Here is a 23,334-nt window from a genome sequence, read left to right as displayed (position 1 = left end):
AAATCGGATGATATTAATAGTTGTAAATACATTAGATCAGAAAAAGAAAGTAAAAGAAAAACATAAAATATTGCTAAAATACTAACTTTTATCGATGATATTAATACTCATGAAAATTTCGATATGAACAAGAAAAAATTGTAAGAAAAAGACATCAACAACAATAACCATCCTCTGTAACACAAACAAATTTGGACAATATTGGAAAATTTTGAAGGTTCCTGATCAAACTTACCTGAATATTAGTGTTGTTGTAATATTTAAATTTGTGTAATAGTTATGTCTTCATGAAATTTTTCAAAAGTTTTTTTGTTAAGCTTCTTTTGTATATTTTCGTTGTTTAAATCTAAATTTAAAATATTTAAATTCTTATTTTAAAGTTTATTTAATATATGTGTAAAACTCAAATATTTTGTAAACAAAATTCAATATATTTATGAGATATAATTTTTTTTAAGGATTAAAACAATAAACGAGAAAATACTTATGAATTATAAATGTGATGTATAATTGTAAGGATCAAAATGCAAATAAAAATATGAAACTTCAAATTTGAAGTTTTGAGTAGTGAAACTTCAAATATAGAGAGTTTCACTCCTCAAAACTTCAAATTTCAAGTTTTAAAATTTATTTTTGGAGAGCAAAAAACTTTATATTTGAAGTTATAGAGTGTTTTTTGGAGATACTCTTAGGCTTTGAATTTGTTATTTTTAGCCTTTTAAGGATTGCATGTGGGTTTAATTGTAAGAATTTGCTTATATACGGATTTGCTTCATTGACTTGTAGGTTCGTTTGTTGGTTGGGTTTTAGTTTCTCCTTTTAAGGATGTGTTTTGGAGATTTCAGTGTGTTCGGCTGGATTTTTTATATCTTGAGAGAAAAAAAGAAAAGGCTTGACGTTACAAAGAGATATAATAAATAAAAACAAAAGACAGTGAACCAACACTCGATTTTCTCTATACACGTCTCTCTTTCTCCATCTTCTTCTACCCGTTATAAGAGGAAAACAAAAGCGCAAAAGGCAGAAATCAACTCTTGATTTTTCTCTAGACAAATCCATTCTCTCTCTGTCTTTTTCTCTAATTTTCTCTCTCTGTTGTGTCTCATCTTAGAAGTTACGACATCGAAAAGCTCATCATCTCCTTTTCCATGTAAGTTCGTCTTGGTTCGAATCGTGTGATCGATGAACATCGTCCGAGGAGTAACGTGTACCTTCATGTTCTGCATTTTCTAGGTCAGGTTCCTAAAGTCTCTCTAATTCTACTTCTAAAGCTATTAGAATCCTCCCCAGCTTTATAACATATATCTTTCTTTTTTTTTATGTAACTTGGCTTATATAACATATATCTTTTAATTGTTCATGTTCCAGTTCTGCTTATTAGAGATAGAGATACTCAATTGATAGGCGAATTATTTCCTTTTTGAAGTATAATTAGTAGCCAAATTAGATAAATATATCACTTCTTCAGTAGACTTTTTTCTTGTTTAATTATTATTTTTAATTACGGCGTGGTATTTTTTCAAAATATTTGTCTACAGGAGTTATACAAAATCTTTGCATAATCCTTTTAATGTGTTTGTCAACAAAAAAATATTGTGCGAAATGCGAGAATTGATTCAAGAAGCATTTCCTTTATTTATTTATGGCTAATTTTAATAAATGCTTATTTAAAAAAAAATTCAGAATACTCTATGGGAGCATAAACCAGCAAAAAAACTAATTAAAGAAGAAAGAAAACAAAATGCCACAAGAATTATTGAGAGGATTAAAGGGTTTGGTGTCCACTAGCAATGGAGATTATGAGCTTGCTCAACGCAAAGCTGAAGAAACAGGTCTGTCTCATCATTATTTTTTTTTATAAACTATTTTCATTATAAATATGAAGATAAATCAGATAAAGATAAAAAAGTTACAGATGGACCATGTATGCTTTGAGATTCAAAAAATTACGTTGGGTTTGAATTAGAGATAGTCGTTTTAGAAAATGCTTTACGAAATGACTTTCATTAGAGGGTTACCCACCACAAGCTTTTAATTATTACTTTATGTTCGGTAGATATATATACATATACGTAATGCAATACGTTACGAGTACAACTAATCACCATGGATATATGCAATTCTGGTCATACATTTCTAAAAAAATTAATATTTTCCAAATCATTATTCTTCTATTTCTATTTTTCTTTAGTTTTTTTTTCTTTGTCAACCATTTGAATTCAGTCATTTGAATTAAAAAGCTCCAAGTAATTTTTTTAAGGCATATCCCTTATATATTAATAGAGAAACATTTAAAAAATTATAACATAAAGTTTGTAATAATTAAAAAGTGATCTGATGAGTTGTCACATAATTCAAATACTAATTTTGCTTACGTGGTGGCTTGAAAATCAATTGAAAATTTTGTTAGTTCAAAATTAAATTGTTAGGAAATGTTATATTATATAGTATGTCCATTATGGATCATTCATATACTAAATTGAAATTATTATATATTATTTCCTTAAATAAAACCTACGAAATTACCTAATGTGATTTAATATATATATATATGACAATTAATTAATTTAAATAATAAATATTTGCTAATAATCAGTATACTTTCTATCATTTTTGTTTAGTTATTTATCACTAAAATAAATTACACAATTACATTAATCATATAATAAAAATTTAGATCTTTTTGTATATGTTGTATTTTGAATTTTCAAAACGAGTATAAATTACTAAAACTGTTAAAAGTCTTACATGAACTTTTGTGATCAATGTTTAATTTTTTTTTCTACTATAAGATACAATGATTATAAAATCATATGAATAAATAATTTTATTTTATAAAATCGTATATATTTAATATTTTTTAAATTAAACTATACATCATATGAAAATACATACTTATATTTTGATATATGCATTGAACATATAGTGAAAAGTTAATATTTTAATTTTGAAATTTTGTTTGTTTAATGATTATAAATTATTGAAACCATTAAACATTCCATACTAAAAAAAAATCGTTGGTGTAAAAATTTGTTACACAAATATGCAAATAATCATAAAATCATACGAGTAGAAACCTCATTTAATAAATATCCATATTAAAAGTATACTCTATATATATCTATATTAATATCATCTAAATTTAATTATATATCATATACAATAGATAAGATTGATTGTTTTGATTTATTTACCCTAAAATGATTGCGAATAAACAAGAGCGGTCGTTTGATTTATATGCGCACACTAATTTATTACATAATATTAACTGATTTCTTAGTTATTTAATATATAACTATTATTTTATTATTTCATAATATGCATAAAAATATAAAATATTTATTCTGCACAAGGCGCATATCTTAATATAAGTATGGATCTCTTTAATAATTTTAAATCTTAAAACATTTTCTAAATCTCAGGCTAAAATAAAATAACGAAATGAGAATAAACTCAAAAATTAATATTTATATCAATCAATAACCAAAATGAAAAAAAAACAACACAAAAATGAGAAAAAAATAGATAGAATTGGCACGTGAACGTAAACTTCTCATAACCATAATTAATTTTTAAATTGCTTAATCATGGTATAAAACCGAACTGACATAGTTTCATTGTAACCAAATAATAGGCATGTGATTATTCGATCTAAACGTTAACTTCTTATTACGTCCATACGAAATTTTTTAAATAACTGTCATATAAATTCACTCTGCGGAAGGGTGCAAGTCTTTTATCCTAGTTATTTATGATTTTAGAAGCAGAAATTTTACTTTGGTACGTTGAGTTCATCACATGGAGGCCTTTAACCACCCGGCTTAATAAGATACTTTACCAATATATTGGCCTCTTAATGTATAATCTGTTGGGCCTTTTTAAAAAGAATTAATAAAAGTGTATTTGGTACCTTGAATGGTCACAAATCCAAAAGCTAAGAGAAGGTACCAAGCGGTGGAATGGCTGAGACAGATGGACCAAGGCGCGGCGGCCACACTGGCGGAAAAACCGTCGGAGGAAGAGTTCTGCCTCTCCCTCCGCAACGGCCTCATTCTCTGCAACGTCCTCAACAAAGTGAACCCCGGTTCGGTTCTCAAGGTCCAATTTGTATTCTTACAAAATGCAATGATCAAGGATTGCTATCTTCAAAACATTATATTAATTTTCTGACTTTCATTTTTGAGCTTAGGTGGTGGAGAATCCTGTCACATTGGCGATTCAGTATGCCGAAGGAGCGGCTCAATCCGCAATTCAGTATTTTGAGAACATGAGGAACTTTCTTAAAGCTGTAGAGGATATGCAACTTTTGACATTTGGAGCTTCTGATCTTGAAAAGGTTTTTGTTACTTCAACTTTTGTTTTGGGATTGGTCCATTTTGTAACATGTTTTAGGATATAAAAATGTTTTTTCTTTTTTTTTTTTTTGCAGGGAGGTTCATCGAACAAAGTAGTAGATTGCATTTTGTGTTTGAAAGGGTTTTACGAGTGGAAACAAGCAGGTGGAGTTGGAGTGTGGAGGTATGGAGGAACAGTGAGGATAGTCTCTTTACATCCAAAAGTCTCTTCGGCGAGTTTGTCTCTTGGTAGCGAAAGCAACACCGATGAGTCTGTGTCTTTGGACGAATCTGAGTCTTCTCAGTATGACCACCTTCTTGATTTTCTCCACCTCTCTAACGAGTTTGCAACTGAGGAATCTGAAACCGCAATCTCCCTAGCCTTTCTTTTCGATCATTTCGCGCTTCAGCTTCTAAATGCTTACCTCAAGGAGAGTGATGGGATCAATGATCTACCTTTAAATGAAATGGTAGTTAACATATGACGTTTTATCAAGATGAAAAGGATGCTCTCTCTTTCAAATTCTTAGATTTTTTGGTTTCCTTTTGTAGGTGATCGATACCTTGCTCAACAGGGTAGTCAAGGATTTCTCTGCAATACTTGTATCTCAAGGGACTCAGGTACTACTTACGCTGCGTCAGATTATATTCGAATGTTAAAGAGACACATTTCTCCAGGGTTCATAGTTAGTTTATGGCATCTTGACTTTGCAGCTGGGTTCGTTTCTAAGGAAGATATTGAAATGTGACAACGGATATCTATCAAGAACAGAGTTTTTAGAAGCAGTCTTCAGATATCTTCGGCACAGAAAAGATTTGGTGTCGAAGGAGTTCTCAAAGTTTTGTACGTGTGGTGGAAAGCCTGAGATTATAGGATCAGTCGTCCAAGAGTTTTCTCCTAGTCATGCAGAAGCTATTGGTCTTCAACAGAAAGAGCTGGAGGTAATGAATTTAATTTTCTAGTGACGCAAAGACCCATATCTTTTATTTGCATTCATGCTTACAGGATGGATTCATTTCTTCATTGAACCTCACTCATGTAGGATGTGAAATCAAATTACATGGAAACAAGATGCCAAGTTGAACAAATGCAGTCAGAATGGCACGAAGAACTTCAAAGGATAGGTTATCTATTTTCTCTTTACCCAAATTTCATCTTCTCAGTAATTTATGATCTCCATCACACTCTATGGCAGTCCATCACGTCAAGGCCATTGAAGTTACATCTTCTTCTTACCACAAGGTTCTGGAGGAAAACCGCTTACTTTACAATGAGGTCCAAGATCTTAAAGGTGCCACCACCACCTATTACATTGCTTGCATTTGATTTTTTTTTTTTTTACTACTTTCTAATGTGTTGAGTTGTGTTATCGCTGTACTATAGGCACCATAAGAGTATACTGCAGGGTCAGACCTTTCTTACAAGGAACAAAAGATATGCAATCAACCGTGGATTATATTGGAGAAAATGGCAATATTATGATTGTCAATCCTTTTAAGCAGGAAAAAGATGCAAGGAAAATATTTGCCTTCAACAAAGTTTTTGGACAGAACGTTTCACAAGGTATACTACTTTCATGATCAATGCTTTCTTGTATCTATTGTCTATTATACTGATCAATGGTTTTTTTACTTTCCAGAGCAAATATACATTGACACTCAGCCGGTAATAAGGTCTGTCCTTGATGGATTCAATGTTTGCATCTTCGCGTATGGACAAACTGGTTCAGGGAAAACATACACAATGGTATCATCTATATCTATCTGCTTCCCCGTACATTGTCAGGGATGCCGTATCTATAGTATTACCATCTTCCCTTGCAGAGTGGGCCAGATCTGATGACTGAGACAACTTGGGGCGTGAACTACAGAGCTCTACGTGATCTCTTCCAGCTTTCAAATGCAAGAACACATGTGGTGGCTTATGAAATTGGAGTACAAATGATTGAAATATACAATGAACAAGTTAGAGATCTACTAGTCAGTGATGGTTCTTCCAGAAGATATCCTTTCATATAGTTTAAAAATGAAAAGTTGTATTGAATTGTCTACATTACTACTCTCTTCGAGTTGTTTTCTTCTTAACCAGTTTCTCACGTTAGACATACGCAATAATTCTCAACTCAATGGACTTAATGTACCTGACGCAAGCCTGGTTCCGGTTTCTAGTACTCGAGATGTTCTTGATTTGATGAGGATTGGCCAAAAGAACCGTGCAGTGGGCGCCACTGCTCTAAATGAGAGAAGCAGCCGTTCCCACAGGTATCAAAGCTCTAAACTTACCCTATGATTATTATGTAACGGTCGTTGAACTGCTGAATAATTCCTCTGCAGTGTCTTGACCGTTCACGTCCAAGGAAAAGAGTTAGCCACAGGATCCATTTTAAGAGGCTGCCTTCATCTAGTGGATTTGGCTGGAAGTGAAAGAGTAGAGAAATCCGAAGCTGTGGGAGAGAGACTCAAAGAAGCTCAACACATAAACAAATCCTTGTCTGCACTAGGAGATGTTATTTCAGCACTTGCACAAAAGAGTTCACACGTTCCCTACAGAAACAGCAAGCTTACACATGTTCTACAGGATTCCTTAGGTATAAACACTAATACAAGGCTTTTGTTTTCATTATCTGGAAGTTTCATCTCTCATATATATTAGTATGAACTTTATGTGCAGGTGGGCAAGCCAAAACTTTAATGTTTGTGCATATTAACCCTGAAGTTAACGCGGTAGGAGAGACTATAAGCACCCTTAAGTTTGCTCAAAGGGTTTCGTCCATTGAACTTGGAGCAGCTCGTTCAAACAAGGAAACTGGCGAAATTCGTGATCTTAAAGATGAGGTCTCAATAGCACCTGCTTCATTCTCGTTGCACTTATAGTAACTTTATATGTTGTGAAACACTCTTTCTTTCCACATTTGTAGATAACAAGCCTCAAATCAGCATTGGAGAAGAAAGAAGCAGAGCTTGAACAAGTGCGAGCCGGTAGCATCCGGGCCACAACTGAATGTCAGAAAGCAAGAACAGTTTCTCCTTTTCATATCCCAAGAAAAAAGGCTGATGCAAGTCCACAGCCAAGTGAAAGTATGAGAAACTACGAGGTAAAACTCACGCAAAGACTGAATTGTTATTGTTAGTTAAAAGACTATGATCTAATCTGTTTGGTGAACTTTGATTTACAGACAAGAAGTTGCTCAACTGGCAAGCAGAGAAAGGCAGGGTTTACATCTGCAATAAGAAACAGAGAAGCAAGCCAAAAGATGCCAAATCTTGCAGAAGAGAGGTTAGATCCGAGATCACCATCGCCTACGAGTAGGAGGTCATCATCTACAGATAGAGGATCTTCCATCAAAAGTAGGAACAAGCCCGAGGTTACTCAGAACCTTCCGGTTTCAAGAACACCTTTTCCAGCTAGAGTACCAGTAGCCAAATCCTTTGCAACTGTTCCATTAAACCCATCAGGAGAAAACAGGCTGCGCATAGATAACAAATCAGAGACATTACACAGTCATCAGAAGTTAAGCGCTCGAAAGCTCTTCCCTGAGGTTGATGAGCAACATATGAGCCATGCACTAAACATACGTCAAGGTGGTGTTAAGAAGACCAAAGCAGAGAGCATTAAAGCCAAGGGTAAGCAGCCATCGCCAGCTAGGTTTCAGAAACTTGACGTTGGGATCAGTTTACGTTCTGAGGCAGATTCTCAAGTAAAGACTGGAAGTTATTCAGGGAACAACCCCAATGTGATGCACTCAAGATTCCAAAATTTTGACGTTGGGATCAGCTTGTTCTCTGATCTCTGTGCCGGTGACAAATCAGATTCAACAACACTCAAGAGTGATTCCTCGGAGACAGACAACGAGCATGTACTCGTTGAACCACCTTTACGATTGAAGAACGTACAAAGAAACTTCACCAGAAACTCCCAGAACCACAAACTTAGGTTACTATAAAACTCCACAAGATCTTTTCATTACGTACAATCACAACAGTTGTTGACTTCATTTCGTTATACCATGCAGGACGATCTATCCTCACGAGGACACTGCACTCGTGAATAAACTTGATGACAAGCCATCGAAGGGTAATATTAATATATCTATGCCTGAGTTCAGGAGAAGTCGTTCAACGAATCACGGAAGGTTTCCATAGAAATGTTCCAAGCTTGTCTCATAAAGTCCATATCACACATTATATATGTATCATTTGTACAGACAGTTCGACGTTGAGTTTTTTTTATCTTTGGGGTTTTGTCGTGTCTTTCACTCCATAGTTGTTATTTGAGATTGAACCGTTTTATCATATGAACGAGTGTCCTCTGTAGCAAACATATTTGTTCTACTCAAGGCTGTTTACCCTTTACATTGTTCATTTCAATTGATGTAAGCGTAAAATCAACGGGTGATTAAATAATATTTGCACACTCAAAAGTTTTGGAACATTACAACAATCTTTATATATTTTAAACCTGCAAATAGTTCGCTAGGAAATTTCCTCATAACGGTTTTTGTCACATAGGACTCATCATATACAATACATATCTAAGTAAACCTCACCATACATATCTCTATGCAAATCATAATGATTAAAAGATGTTAATGCTTATGGTGCTGTGTATAAATGTAGTCTAAGTGAGATTCCGTCATCATCCTTCTCAGGCATTCTTCATCTCCTTCTCCGCAATATTCCCTCCCCCCCCCCCTCCCCTGATTTTACCAAAAAAAAAAAAAAAAATATTCCATCCCTATCAATTTCTATCATTAATTATAATTAGAAAACAAAATTACACAGGTTAATAATATATCTTATCCCAGGCTTCATATAATCTACAATTTACTTTATATTATGTTCGGTAACGCTATAAGTTTGAAATTCGGAGAAAATAATGCACCATATTTCTCATTTTTTATTTTGTAAAGCATAAAAATAAAAGAAAATTAAATCACAGGCAGATGTTAAATATATTTGAATCCAAATTTTGATTTTTCTTTTATTAACCGGAAGGTGATCTGGCCCTTACGCCATGTCTTGGTATCTCTCCAAGCTGGGTATCTCTCCAAGCTGGGCGCAGCAGTTGAGCAGTTGGTAATACCAAGACTAGACATGGCGTAAACCTGTCCACACCCTCTCCCAACAAAAATCGAACTAGAAACACAAATGAAACCGATTTTAAGTCCTAAACCACTAGCCCAATGCAGCATTGGTAGCCTAATTTTGCTTTAGGAATGTAAAATATAGGCATTATTTTTTATCAACTGCAAACGTTTTCTTGGTATGCATCTGAAAATAGTTGTGAATTTTTAGCGTAGTTTAGGTGGTTTTTAGAAGGTTGTAGCAAAATAAAAAAGGAAAAATATAGTTTCTATAAGTTTGACATGGGGAGTCCTTTCAAAAATAATAATAATGGGGAACGGCTATGATGATAGCGTATTGTAGCCGTTAAAAAAATGAATATTTTGGGAAAAAATAGATAAACTTACATCAACCGAGTCGTCTACTACTGGTATAGCTGAAACTCTTGGATTCAGCTCTGGATCCTCTTTTCCTAAATAAATGATTAAGATTTAGCGTTTAATGAAGATTATATATGTATTATTTGATAATCAGAGTGTTCAACAAACCTCTTTGAGTTATAGACGAACTTGTGCAAGAAATTAGTAAGATGAAGAACAGAACACACACTGTGAGGCACAAGGCTTGCTTCATGTTCTTGGCTGTGAAAGAGAGAGACAAAAGAGAGAAAAAGAAGGAAGAGTGAGAAGCGTTGTGAATTTTGATCCATAGGTGTATACTAAATATAAATACATAATCTATTTAAAATTAAATATTTTATAAAAAAGTTTTTACTTTTGGTCAAATGCTCGTGATACCTTGAAGTACGATGGACAATTATAAAACAGAGAGTACCTGATGTTAGCAAATGGAATGTGTAACTAAATATACAACATAAGATTCAATCAATAAAATTTAATCATGTCAACCAGAAAATGTAAAAATCGAACCAAAACACAAGACTTTTTTTTTCAATTAGAGAATATTTTGTTTTGCCACTGATTTTTATAGTTAACACAATGTACCAAAACTCTTCCATAAAAACGACTTATTTACCTTTGTTACAAAAAATCGGTTTGTTTTATTATCTTATACACAGATCACATAGTGTGAAATTAAATAATGTTAAATGAAATATGATTGAGATAAATTATTCCGAGTACAAATGAAGGGGGACAAGGAAATCTTTTGCAATACGGCGAGTGCAATATTTCATTATATAATTGAGGATGTGTGGTCCAACCAAAGTCTTACAAACTAAATGATAAAGTGTTGCATGTTTGGTAAGATATTCCAATCTAAGTCAACGGTTCTGACATTGTTTGACAGCTGTTTTTCATCTTCCTATTCTCTCTTTTTATTTTCTTATCAGATTCATATGTTCAGTTATCTATCTAATTTTGTTTTAATGATCCATGTAAACTGTTTTGTAGTTCAAAATGAAAAATGGTTTGAATGGTAACACGCATGTGTGATTTTAATAGTGATAATAACGAGAAAACATTTATTTCATACCCAACATAAAGCAATACGTTCAATTTATATTCATCTTGTATAACCGTGCAAAAATATACTTATACTTTTGAAATTTCAAATAACATACATGTTTTTTTTGGCGAAATCTTATTTTAGTCATCATATCAGATGTCACATCATCTAATTTTGTTGACGTAAATGCTACATAACCTAATTTTTCTGACGAGGATACCACATTTACAATTTTTTGTTAAAATAAATCAAATTAGTTGTTTTATATAATATCTTTTTTAGAAAATGAAAACGTTTATAAATTTTTATTATTTAATAATATTAACAAAACTTAATTAAATAATAAAATTTTAATCTTATATAGGAGATATATTCATTATAATATTTGATCTTATGAGTTACTCTTATGGGTAATCTTGGTTATTTGTTTGTATAGAACCCATGTTCGAAAACGAGGGGAAGACGGCCGAGTTCTCGGCGTGGAGGTGCTTGGCGGCTACTCACCGTGGTGTTTAGAGCCTGTGCGGATAAAAACTCGAAACTGAGGAAAAAATAAATTTTCTTCACTTTTCATGAATGAAATCAATGGATACGTGATATATCTTTCAGATTTTGATATGAACTCTAACTAAAACATGAAATTGGATGAAAAATGAAGGGCGGCGGAATTAGGGTTTCCGAACTTAGGGGAAGAAGACAATGTCAATATAATAATAATGCTTAGTTAATGAAAAAAAAATTAAAACAAAAATTTTTGAGCTCATAATAGATCGAACCTGATATCTAAGAGTAAGTAAGGAAAATTTTACCACTTGGCCAACAGATTCAATTACGTTTTGTATACATTTAAATTTATATAAACATACAAACTATTAAAACTATTAAAAACTAATCCCCGATTAATCTACGATTACTCCCCGAGTTTTGTGCAACTCGCTAGGCTGAGACCGAGCGTCTAAATCACGCCTAGCGCAATTTCGAACATAGTATAGAACTTTTAGATCGGTTTTGTAATCATGCGAGTAATATTTTTTTTAATAGATTAATAATTTATGATATGTTAAATTTTTTTAATGCAAATAACATAATGAACAGCATCATAATACCTTCACCGCCAAGGAATTACTATATTTTGTCTGCTTTTTTATGATTTCCTTTTCTTATTATGATTTTTTTTTGTTAGTTTTTCTATTATTCGAAGAGTTAGGTTACTTAAACCGTCTCTCGAGACTTATATAAGTGGAGTTTTTGAAAGATAATAAACTAGAGTTTTCTCTAAAGCCTTGCATTGATTCGATTATTTTATCTATTCGAGAGCCTTGTGTTGATTTTGACTAAGTTCATCAACCCAAGAAGTCAGATCTATAGATATTTAACGTAAATCCCTAGATTTGAGCTGAGTTACCGTTGATACAGTGCGACAGGTTGGTATCAGAGCTTTGCTATGTTCCTTGAAATTTGTTTCCATTCATCATGGCAAGACCTCATCGAGCAGCTGTTCGAACTGAAGCAAAAATCACTCGTGATGCAATCGTTGAGCTGCAAGCTCAGATGCAAACGATCACCGCCGCCCTCCAAAACCTCAACGTTCAACGCAACGGACCACCCCCTGTTTGCATCCCCGCCAATGACCAAGCTAATGAAACAGATAAAGAAAAAGATAGAGATGAGAATATTTTCACTGATAATGCTTTTGCCCCACTCCGAAATAACCCGCCCTTGCACGTCAAAGAATCGATGATGGTTTTCAATGGAAAACATGATTTAAAATAGAGATTCCAGAATTCCATGGTAATTCCTCAGCCAAAGAACTTCTCGATTGGATTTTCACAACTGAAGAAATTCTTGAATTCAAAAGAGCACCAATGGAACATTGTGTTCCTGTTCTTAGGATGCGATTTTTCAATAGAGCAGCAGCATGGTGGACGCAACTGAAAACTACACGAGCTCGTCTCGGAAAACCTAAGATAATTTCATGGGACAAGCTTAAATCAAAACTCAAGAATAAAGTCTTGCCGTATAACTATGATCTGCTTATGTTCCAGCGTCTACATAATATTCGTCAAGGAACTCGTTTGGTTGCTAAACATTCCACATATTTTTTTTTTGCTTCTTACATGAGTTGATCTCCAGGATTCTAAACGCCAATTGGTTGTTCAATTCAATGCCAGTATTCGTCAACAAATACAACACACCATCAACTTGTTTAATCCACTAACCTTATCAGAAGCTCACCAGCAAGCACTCGCCATTGAATCGCTAACTAGAAGCAATTTATTTTGGTCTGCCTCTCGTGCGAACCTTTCTGCTCAGCAACAACAGACTGCGAACCCGACTGATGATTCGCTTCCTCAACAAACTGAGACTGTCCTCCTGCCTTTTATGGATAAGATGACAACTCAACCATCTTCGCTTTCGTTGATTCACGTGTGGAGAGATCGGTCACCGTCAGTCTACCTGTACAAAAAGAAATCGCAGGGGATTTCTCGTTGATACGACTGACAATGATGTAGAGGTCATCTATGATGAGCAAATTGCAGAAACTCTTGAGGAAACAGAGAATCTTGCCGCAGACAGTGGACCTTGCTTAAGGGTTCAGCGTGTTTGCCTCGCTTCATGCCACATCGATGACAACCCTCAACGACATAACATGTTCCACTCAAAATGTACTATTGCAGGCAAGGTTTGCAAATTTATTATCAACTCATGAAGTAGCAAAAACGTTGTTGCAGAAGACGTCAACAACAAACTCAAACCGACAACGGAAATTCATCCATGTCCTTACAAGATAGCTTGGTTAGACCAGAAGACAGACTTGATCATTACTCGCCCTGCTCTCATGTCTTATTTAGTTGGTGGAACATTCCAGGATCAAATTCACTATGATGTAGCACCGATGGATGCTTGTCACCTTCTCTTAGGATGCCCTAGGCTATTTGATCATCGAGTACAACATGATGGTTATCGCAATACCTATAGCTTTCGTTACAACGATCAAAACCTCACTGATACGCCCTAAAAAGGATCACTCGACCGGATTTGATTGGATATGAACTCCGAAGGAGAACTTGATGGATTGAAAGGTCGCACAAAGGTTGCGCAATGGCCTTTGATATTCCCGAACCAGTTTGTTGCCGGATGGGATGCACCGGTCCAACAAAAGGGTAGTCTTGATCCGTTGGTTGATATGACACACAAGACCAACGGAAAAGAGAAGTTTGCTTGGAGCTAACCACACCAAGAAAATGAGAGAAGTTCTAATCGAAGAACAAAAAGTAAAGACTCAAAAGTTGAAAGAAAATGGAATGATTTTATTATGAGAAGTGTTTAAATATTTATACTACTTGAGGAATAGAAAGAGACATAAGAATGTGTAAAGATAAGCATAGGAAATCGAAATTGACTAAGAAGTTTGAAAGACAATGTAGAAAACTCTTGGATTCTAGATCTGGTCAAAGAAGACTCTTCGGATGACGTCCAGGTTCATCCGAACCAATTGGTTCCTTCGTGGTAAGGAGCAGTACGGACGCGGTGCGGCCAGGACAGTCCGCCGGGTAACTCTCTTGAACCAACTTGGTTCCAGCACGACCCAAGTCTTCGGCCAGTTGAAGAATCCGTGCCTTAGAGAAATTCTGATCATCAAAGTTCAGGTACTGGTCGTACTGTCCAGCTGGTCCATCAGTGCGTTCGTTGGGACACTTGGTACAGAACAAATGGACCAAAAGGGAGAAGCTACGATCTGACTCGGATTCCTCTCGATCAAAGTGATTTCTGGCTAGACCATCAATCTTGGCTTGGCGAGTGGGTCGGGGAAGACGGGTTATGGTTCGGTCGGTTTGGTCGTCTAGACGTTGTTCCAGCCTTAGCTCCTTTCCGGACGTTCGCGGGCCGAACCAGTACACGGCTCGGTCAGTCAGTCTGGTACGGTTGGCTGTGCGAACCTCGGTTGGAATGATCTGATCGTCTTGAGCTCCATCCTGGACTGGTTCCGTGTACTGAGGCACATCATTTCCTCCCTCTTCAAAAAGATTTGTCCACAAATCTGGATTATATGCAAGAAAAGAAGATAAATCAGAAACATTAAAGCTTGAAGAAATGTCATACTTACCTTGCAAATCAAGCTGATAAGCATTGTCATGGATTTTCCTAAGGATCTGAAAAGGACTATCGACCCTGGGCATGAGTTTGGATTTTCTTTCTTCCGGAAATCGTTCCTTCCTAAGATGAACCCAAACAAGATCACCCTCCTAAAAAACGACCTTGTTTTTCTTCTTGTTTGCCTTCCTTGTATACACCTCGTTTGTGGCTTCAATGTTGGCACGAACTGTCTTATGCAACTTCTTGATCGTGTCCGCCTTCCTCTAGCCATCTGTACTAACTCTTTCACTCAAAGGCAAAGGCAAAGGCAAAAGATCAAGTGGAGATAAGGGATTGAAACCATAAACAACCTCAAAACGAGAAAACTTGGTAGAAGAATGCAATGAATGATTGTAAGCGAATTCAACATGAGGCAAACATTCTTCCCATGATTTTTTTTAACCAATGATCTAAGCAATGCAGACAAGGTCCAGTTCACAACCTCAGATTGACCATCGGTTTGAGGATGACAAGTGGTGGAAAACATAAATCTAGTTCCTAGCTTAGACCATAACGTTTTCCAGAAATAGCTAAGAAAATTAGCATCACGAGCAGAAACAATGGTCTTAGGCATTCCGTGCAATCTAAAAAAAATTCTAAAGAATAGATAAGAAACTTGCACAACATTATCAGTTTTATGACAAGGTATGAAATGAGCCATCTTAGAGAATCTATCAACCACCACAAAGATAGAATCTCTACCAGATTTAGACCTAGGCAGTCCAAGCACAAAGTCCATAGATATGTCAACCCAAGGATGAGAAGGAATGGGAAGAGTTGAATACAAACCTTCGTTTTTGGCTTTAGACTTGGCTTTCTTACAAACCACACATCGGCCACAAATCCGTTCCACATCCTTCATCAAACTCGGCCAATAGAAGTGCTCATACATCACCTTGTGTGTTTTCTTAATTCCAAAGTGTCCCATAAGACCTCCTCCATGTGGTTCCCTGAGAAACAACTCCCTCAAAGAACATTGGGGCACACACAAGCGGTTATCAAAGAATAAAAATCCAGAAGCTTGATAATACTTTCCATAAGCCGCCTTGGGACACTTTTTGAAAACTTCTTTGAAATCAGAATCAGTTGCTTAAAGATCTTTGATAAATTTTCAAGGGATGACAGGAGAACATACCGTCTAGACAAGGCATCAGCTACCACGTTTTTCTTACTTTGCTTGTACTTGATAACATAAGGAAAGGTCTCGATGAACTCGACCCAACGTACATGTCTTTTGTTCAACTTCTGCTGGCCTTTAAGATGTTTCAAGGACGGGTGGTCCGTGTGGATAACAAACTCCTTGGGCCAAAGATAGTGTTACCACGTTTGAAGGGACCTCACCAAAGCATATAACTCATGATCGTAGGTGGGGTAGTTGAGTGCGGCTCCTCCAAGTTTCTCACTGAAGTAAGCAATGAGTTTCCTATCCTGCATCAAGACAGCAGCAATACCAACACCAGAGGCATCACATTCGATTTCAAAATTTGTAGAGAAATCAGGAAGTACAAGTAAAGGTGCTTGAGTCAACTTCCCTTTAAGGATTTGAAATGCCTCTTCTTGAGCTTGTTCCCATTTGAATCTGACATTCTTCTTGATCACTTCCATCAATAGGGCTGCTATGGTACTGAAGTTCTGGACAAAACGCCTATAGAAACCAGCAAGACCATGGAAACTTTTCACTTCACCCACGGTGGTTATACTCGTCCAGTCTCGGATGGCTTTGATCTTCTCCTCGTCCACTCTATGTCCATCAGCATCTACAACAAAACCTAAGAACACCACGTGATATGTTCCAAAAGAGCATTTACCAAGATTTGCAAAAAGTCTTTTTTTCCTTAGGACTTCAAGGGCATATTTTTTGTTTTTGAATTGAATGTTAAATTCAATTCAAAAAGAAAAAGTAATTTGCTTTACATCAAGTGTAACCTTTGTAAAAAATTTCAGAAAATAAATCTATCATCTCCTGACTTGTTCTATCTTGTGCTAAACCAAAATGCCATTCCACCTTCAAACTCTTTAACTCCCTTCTTCTATTAACATGGGGTGAAATTGGCGGCCCCCTGATATGCTTTCTGCGAAGTGTACTTAGGCGCTAGTCGGGCTATGTAAGGTGTCTGGATATCTGGATTATCAAAAAAAAAAGTTTTTAATGGTTGCAAGTTTTGATATATTGTTTTTGATGGTGGCAAGTTTTGATATCATCATAAGTGACAGTCATTTTCATTGGATGGAATTTAAAAATAAATAAAATTTTTGGGTTAAATATTTACAATTTTAATTTTTAAGTTTGAAGTTTTAATTTTATATCTTATTTTAGAATTTTTTAAATTTTTTTTTGTTTTTTTAAATTTGACATTTTAATTTTTGATTTTTGTTTCGAATTTTTAATATTTTATTTTATTTTTAAGTTTGAAATTTTAATTTTTATGTTTTTGAATTTTTTAGATTTTTCCAAATTTGGTTTTGTTTTTTTTTACAATTGTTTGCCAATTTCATTCGATTTTTTCTGTATTTTTATTTTTATTGTTTTAAAAATACCGACACATCATTATTTTAACCTGTAAAATAAACAGTATCGGTAGTCTATGAACAGAAAAACATCTTTGCAGGTTTATTATGATAAAAATATTACTTTGAAGGTTTAAAGTGCTAGTAAAAAAACTTTAGTGTTTAAAATGCTAGAAAGTGACACTCTCGGTGTTTAAAATGCAATTTTCTCTTCAGGATTCTGTCTTATTTCCAAAGTTTTGGCCATTCAATATTTCAACATATTAATATCTGAATATAGAAATCTGAGTTTATCTTCCACACGTGGTACAAGAACTTATTTTAGTATCAAATGTTCATAATATTGTAACCAACATACAGTGGTGGAAAAGAGAATTTATTTGAATGAAACATGTGAACAGTATTACTGAGACAGTTGTGAACAGGATTACTGAAACAGTTTACTCTAATCTTCAAAACAGGAGAACGGCTGAAGTCAGCAGACCCCTTTATTATATATACTGAAACAGTTTAATCTAATCTTCAAAACAGGAGAACGGCTGAAGTCAGCAGACCTCTTTATTATATATATATATATATAAACATTACGATGAGATTCACGCTTTGTGTGGATGAGACATGCATAAAAATTAGGGAAATTGCACCCAGTAACCATAAAAAAAAACAAAATTCACTACCTAACTAAAAACACCTCCTCTCTTCTACTTTCTCTTCCTATCTCTCTCTACTCTCTCTCTAAAAATCTAATTTTCCTTTTTTTTTGGCTATTTAGCAAATAAGCCCATTTATATATTCAAAGTAGATTTCCGAATTTTGGTCTGGTCTCGGGCCAGTTTTCGATATTTTGGTTTGTAAAAATTAGATACCTGTTGGGGTCAAAAACGGTCATGACGGAATTACCACCCGAAAATCTTCGGAGATCGTATTTCCGAAAGAGTTAGTAAAAGAAGGGATGTAATTTCCGTAAAAATAACCTATACGAGGTTTTTACGAAGAAGTATTCTTTGAGATTCAAACCAAACCCGAGCCAAGTCCGGTCGCAACGTAGCAACCAAGCTCAGCCATGCTCGGTCGCTACACAGCGACCGAGCGATCGTCCCGCTCGGTCGCTACGTAGCGACCGAGCTCGAGCCAAAGCTCGGTCGCTACGTAGCGACCGAGCGATCGTCCCGCTCGGTCGCTACATAGCGACCGAGCTCGAGCCAAAGCTCGGTCGCTACGTAGCGACCGAGCGATCGTCCCGCTCGGTCGCTACGTAGCGACCGAGCTCGAGCCAAGCTCGGTCGCTACGTAGCGACCGAGCGATTGTCCCGCTCGGTCGCTACGTAGCGACCGAGCTCGAGCCAAGCTCGGTCGCTACGTAGCGACCGAGCGATCGTCCCGCTCGGTCGCTACGTAGCGACCGAGCTCGAGCCAAAGCTCGGTCGCTACGTAACGACCGAGCGATCGTCCCGCTCGGTCGCTACGTAGCGACCGGGCTCGAGCCAAAGGTCGGTCGCGGTGTAGCGATTGAACCTTTCCGAACAACGATACGACACCAGTCCTTGCATTCTCGTCAAACCTTCGAATGCTATCTCCCGAAGACCGTGGCAAGCTCAGTCCATGTTTCCCGCTATTCTAAATCCATCGATCAAAACTTCGATTAGAAACCGCAGAAAAAACTCGTAGTAAACGTGTCGAGTCGGAAGACGGCCCAAAGGGACCTAAAACACGACTCGAGGCCCATCCTACGATTTTTCCTAATCAAAAGCCCGTGAACCACAGCATGGTTCACACTTGGCCCACGAGGAAGGATAAATGTCAAGTTTCCGCGGATAAATACGGAAGTTTTGAAGATAATTGTGAAGATCGGGAAAAATGGAATATCTCCATTTTTTGCTATGACGGCTTAAGGGCAGAAGAGTAAAAACGTAAACCGACCTTGGAGCTAGTATATAAGGAGTCCTAGGCGAGGAGCAGAAAGGAGAACTTTTTCAGAGCAAACTTAGCACTTAGAGCGATTTAGGCAACTTTCCGTTTTTGTTATTTCGAGCTGCGACTCAATTAGGTTTAGCCGTCTTAGGGTTGCTAGAACTAGGAATCTCGCCGACAGCTCTCGAGCCCAGGCTTATACCTTGTTGTAACGCTCATACGCAGATTCGGAATAAGATCTACTTTGCTCTCTTTTCGATTTCTTATTTTTATCGTTGTTATTCTCGTGTTCTGATTGCTTGACGTGTGGTAATTAACAGATATCCGGGTCCTCTGGGAAACTAGGGTTTTCTTAGTTTCCTTATTTAAACGGAAATCGACAGTGCGAATTTCGGTTCCCACAGTTTGGCGCTAGAAGGAGGGGGCCTTACGGATCAATCTAACCCGCAAAAGCCACACACAGTCAGACATGTCAACCAACGACGCGGATAACGTGCAAACTCCCCTTAACGGAGGCAGCGGCACCGATCTCCACACTCCAGTAGCGGACGTATCTGCGGCCAACGTGCAAGCCAACGCCGCGACGCTCGAGGAGTTTAAAAAGATGTTCGCCACCTATGAAAAAAGGTCGGAAGAACAGGATAAGCTCGTGAATACCTTGACCAAACAGGTTGAAACCTTAACGGCAAGGACCCAAGCTATCCGTCCCCGCGGAACCACCAAAATCCGCGGAAAGAGGCTCGACTTCGCCACCCCACTCGATAGAGCAGGAGTCGCGCGGGAACAACCTTCCGGTCAAAACCCCAGCGAGAAATCTCCCATCGAAAAGGGGAACTCTGAAAGTCTTCCCCCCCTGCAAAAGACTCGGAGGATAACGAAGCCGAACATATTGACCTGGATCCTAGCGATGTCTCCAACGACACCGACGAGGATGTCGACAGACATCCAAGAATGACTAGAAGCCGATCCGCTCGGGAAGGCTCCCCGTTCGAAAAACCAATGACGGAAGAAGAAGAAGTCGCCTATTGGAACGAACAAGAGGAGCTGGCCGAAAGGCAAACCGAGCTCACTCGCAGTAAACGCCGACAGGCTCGGAAATCCACTGACGAGACATCGGATATCCGCGATCTTCGCGATTACATCACTAAGACTGCGGCAGAAGTGAGAGCCGTAAAGTCTCAAATCCATCATGCTACTAGTGCTGCCCCCGAGATCGATCGACTGCTGGAAGGAGCTCGAAAGACCCCCTTTACCAGCCGCATTTCGGACATGAGGGTGTCCGATCCGGGAAAAATCAGAGTACCAAAGTACGATGGTACGGCCGATCCGAAAGCGCACCTTCAGGCTTTCCATATCGCGATGGGAAGAGCAAGACTGAAGGACGGCGAAAAGGATGCCGGCTATTGCCGCTTGTTTGTCGAAAATCTTGAAGGAGCAGCGCTCGAATGGTTCGCACGCCTTCGTCGCAACACCATCGGGAGTTTTCGACAGCTCGCATCGGAATTCCTCAAACAGTACTCTGTATTCATAGACAGGGAAACCTCCGATGTGGACCTCTGGAGTCTCTCCCAGAGGGAAGACGAACCCCTCCGCGAGTTTATCAGTCGGTTCAAGCTGATAATGTCCAGGGTCAGCGGGATAAGCGACAAAGTGGCCATCGACGCGCTGAGAAAGACGCTCTGGTACAAGTCGAAATTCAGAAAATGGATAACTCTCGACAAACCGCGAACGATCCAGGACGCCCTCCACAAAGCGACGGACTACATCATAGTCGAGGAAGAAACTAAAGTCTTATCGCAAAAACATAAGCCGGCAAGACCATCCTCGAAAGACGCAGATCCGAAGGGGAAAAAGAAGAACTCACGTAACGACAAGTACGTCCATCACGAGGGGGAAGATCTCCAAGGGGCGCATAACTATGCGATCAATTCGGAGCAAGGCCGGACCACGGGCAACACATGGACTCGCAATCAAGGGTACGACGAGAACACCTTCTGCGAGTTCCACCAATCCCGAGGACACTCCACGACCAATTGCAAAGTCTTGGGAGCAAGACTGGCCGCGAAGCTACTCGCTGGAGAGCTTTCGGAGGTAACTAGCGTCAAGGATCTCATCCTCGATTCTGATCGGCTCCCAAAAACAGACAGAAATCTGCCCGCTGAAAAATCCCCTCAACGAAACCAACCCGGGGATAAACGCGGTAGGAGGCCGGATGACAAAGGGAATGATAACAATCGTCGCAGAGTCAATATGATCATCGGAGGATCTCAATACTGCGGCGATACCGTGTCGGCCATCAAGGCTTACCAACGGAAGGCAGAATCAAGCGCAAATTGGCCTACATGGTCTCCTCCCCGAGACGGCCAAAGTTGCTCGATCACCTTCACAGAGGAAGAAGCCGGCGGTATCGACCAACCTCACTGCGACCCGCTCGTCATAGATCTCGTCATACGAGATTTAGAAGTCGGAAGGGTACTCGTCGATACGGGAAGCACGGTCAACGTAATCTTCCGCGACACTCTCAAGAGGATGAGTATCGAGCTTGGAGAAGTAATTCCAACGCCAAAACCACTCACGGGTTTTTCAGGCGAAGTATCGATGACTCTCGGGTCGATCCAATTGCCAGTCATGGCCAAGGAGATCACGAAAATCGTCGAATTCGCGGTAGTCGACCATCCCGCTATCTACAACGTGATCATGGGAACCCCATGGCTCAACGCCATGCAGGCAGTTCCGTCAACTTACCACCTGGGTCTCAAGTTCCCAACGCCGAACGGAGTCGCGGCCATCTGGGGATGCCAAAAACAGTCGCGACTATGCTTTCTCGCGGAGCATAAGTTAAGGCAAATCACGGCTTCTGCAAACGGCAAACGCGCGAAGATAGATCGATCTTCGGCCAAAAGCGCCCCGCACCACGACGAAGTAAAATCATCTGTCAACGCAAACGCATCGGATGTCGAAGCTCGACATAAACCCGAAGCCCACGCGACAACTCAACCGGAACATCCGGAAAATAGCGTCGACCCAGCCACGATCGACATGGTCAAGGCGGACATCGCGACACCAACCGCTGAGTAAGAACACTCGCGGCATGAAACAGAACTACGAGATGGCTTGATCCTCGAAAGGGGTACGTAGGCAGCTTGTCAAAAGACGAGTTCAGCTATCCCCCTCTCTAAAAAGGGGGGGGGGAGTGGGTGCGTATACTCATATACTCCCACAATCGCCATTATTGTAATCGAGTTTTTAGAAACATAAAAATTTTTACAATATACACTGTCTTTTTATCGAAAACGCCTACGCTTCAGTTTACACTCGTCTGCGGCCTCACCCGGCCCAAAAAACGTATCACCTCTCAAACACGCAAAAATGCACGCATAATCCTCGAAAATAACTGCGAGACGTCGCAAGAAGTTAAAATTCGAGGACGATGCTAAACAAATTGTCCAAACGCGACCACCAAAAAACCTTACACCCCGTTCGTCGATTGGCCCCGACGAACACGCCAGCCGTCTTAAACAAACGCAATCCGATCACTCTTTTGATCTTTAAAAACGTCCAGCACAAGGACAAAAGCGCGCTACAACAAAAATCCGAAATTTTGGTTTAGCACTTCCAGTTTACTCTGAGAAGATGCTCGACTCGTACCATACAAGTCATATAAGCCGAGAACATATCGCAGACTTTAAACCGGTGCGAGTCAGGAAGAAATCGCAACAGGAAAAACGATAGTCGGCTAGTCACCGCACAAACCTTAACCGAAAGTAAACCTAGGTCTTGCCCTAAACCCAACGCTCTGGTCTCAAACATCTCAAGGCATGATATCTAAAAGATACGAGATCATAAACCATGCCTCTCCGTTCGTATCTCAATGTTCTCGAAAATCGTAAAGACAGATAAATTTTTACGAAAA

The 23,334-nt window shown here is 38.2% G+C and overlaps 1 protein-coding gene and 1 non-coding gene across 3 annotated transcripts; one reads left to right on the top strand and one right to left on the bottom strand.

Annotated features, from left to right (window-relative positions):
* Nucleotides 1-904: 904 nt before the first annotated feature.
* On the top strand, nucleotides 905-8,683 carry LOC103872961 (kinesin-like protein KIN-14F). The gene is made up of 19 exons (XM_033291924.1): nucleotides 905-1,020; nucleotides 1,112-1,233; nucleotides 1,684-1,832; nucleotides 3,935-4,098; nucleotides 4,190-4,336; nucleotides 4,430-4,804; nucleotides 4,887-4,955; nucleotides 5,049-5,276; nucleotides 5,378-5,459; nucleotides 5,531-5,626; nucleotides 5,719-5,898; nucleotides 5,975-6,081; nucleotides 6,159-6,337; nucleotides 6,432-6,596; nucleotides 6,669-6,922; nucleotides 7,006-7,169; nucleotides 7,253-7,429; nucleotides 7,511-8,268; nucleotides 8,348-8,683. Exons 3-19 carry the CDS (start codon nucleotides 1,742-1,744, stop codon nucleotides 8,475-8,477), a joined length of 3,366 nt encoding a protein of 1,121 aa, XP_033147815.1. The 5' UTR covers nucleotides 905-1,020; nucleotides 1,112-1,233; nucleotides 1,684-1,741; the 3' UTR covers nucleotides 8,478-8,683.
* Nucleotides 8,684-8,721: 38 nt separating this feature from the next.
* LOC103872946 lies at nucleotides 8,722-13,985 on the bottom strand. Of its 2 annotated transcripts, XR_004458298.1 has the most exons (4): nucleotides 9,947-13,985; nucleotides 9,806-9,870; nucleotides 9,346-9,470; nucleotides 9,061-9,079 (listed from the first exon to the last, which is right to left on the bottom strand). It is a non-coding gene; the product is annotated as an uncharacterized LOC103872946 (transcript). The 2 variants fall into 2 exon arrangements; XR_004458297.1 differs by lacking the exons at nucleotides 9,061-9,079; nucleotides 9,346-9,470 and adding an exon at nucleotides 8,722-9,014 and having other exon boundaries at nucleotides 9,802-9,870; nucleotides 9,947-10,859.
* Between the last annotated feature and the right edge of the window lie 9,349 nt (nucleotides 13,986-23,334).

The sequence above is a fragment of the Brassica rapa genome, chromosome A01 (genome assembly GCF_000309985.2).
Source record: "Brassica rapa cultivar Chiifu-401-42 chromosome A01, CAAS_Brap_v3.01, whole genome shotgun sequence".
Lineage (NCBI taxonomy): Eukaryota > Viridiplantae > Streptophyta > Magnoliopsida > Brassicales > Brassicaceae > Brassica > Brassica rapa.
The sequence above is the reverse complement of the archived record's forward strand: the minus strand, read 5'-3'. Positions and strand labels throughout refer to the sequence as shown.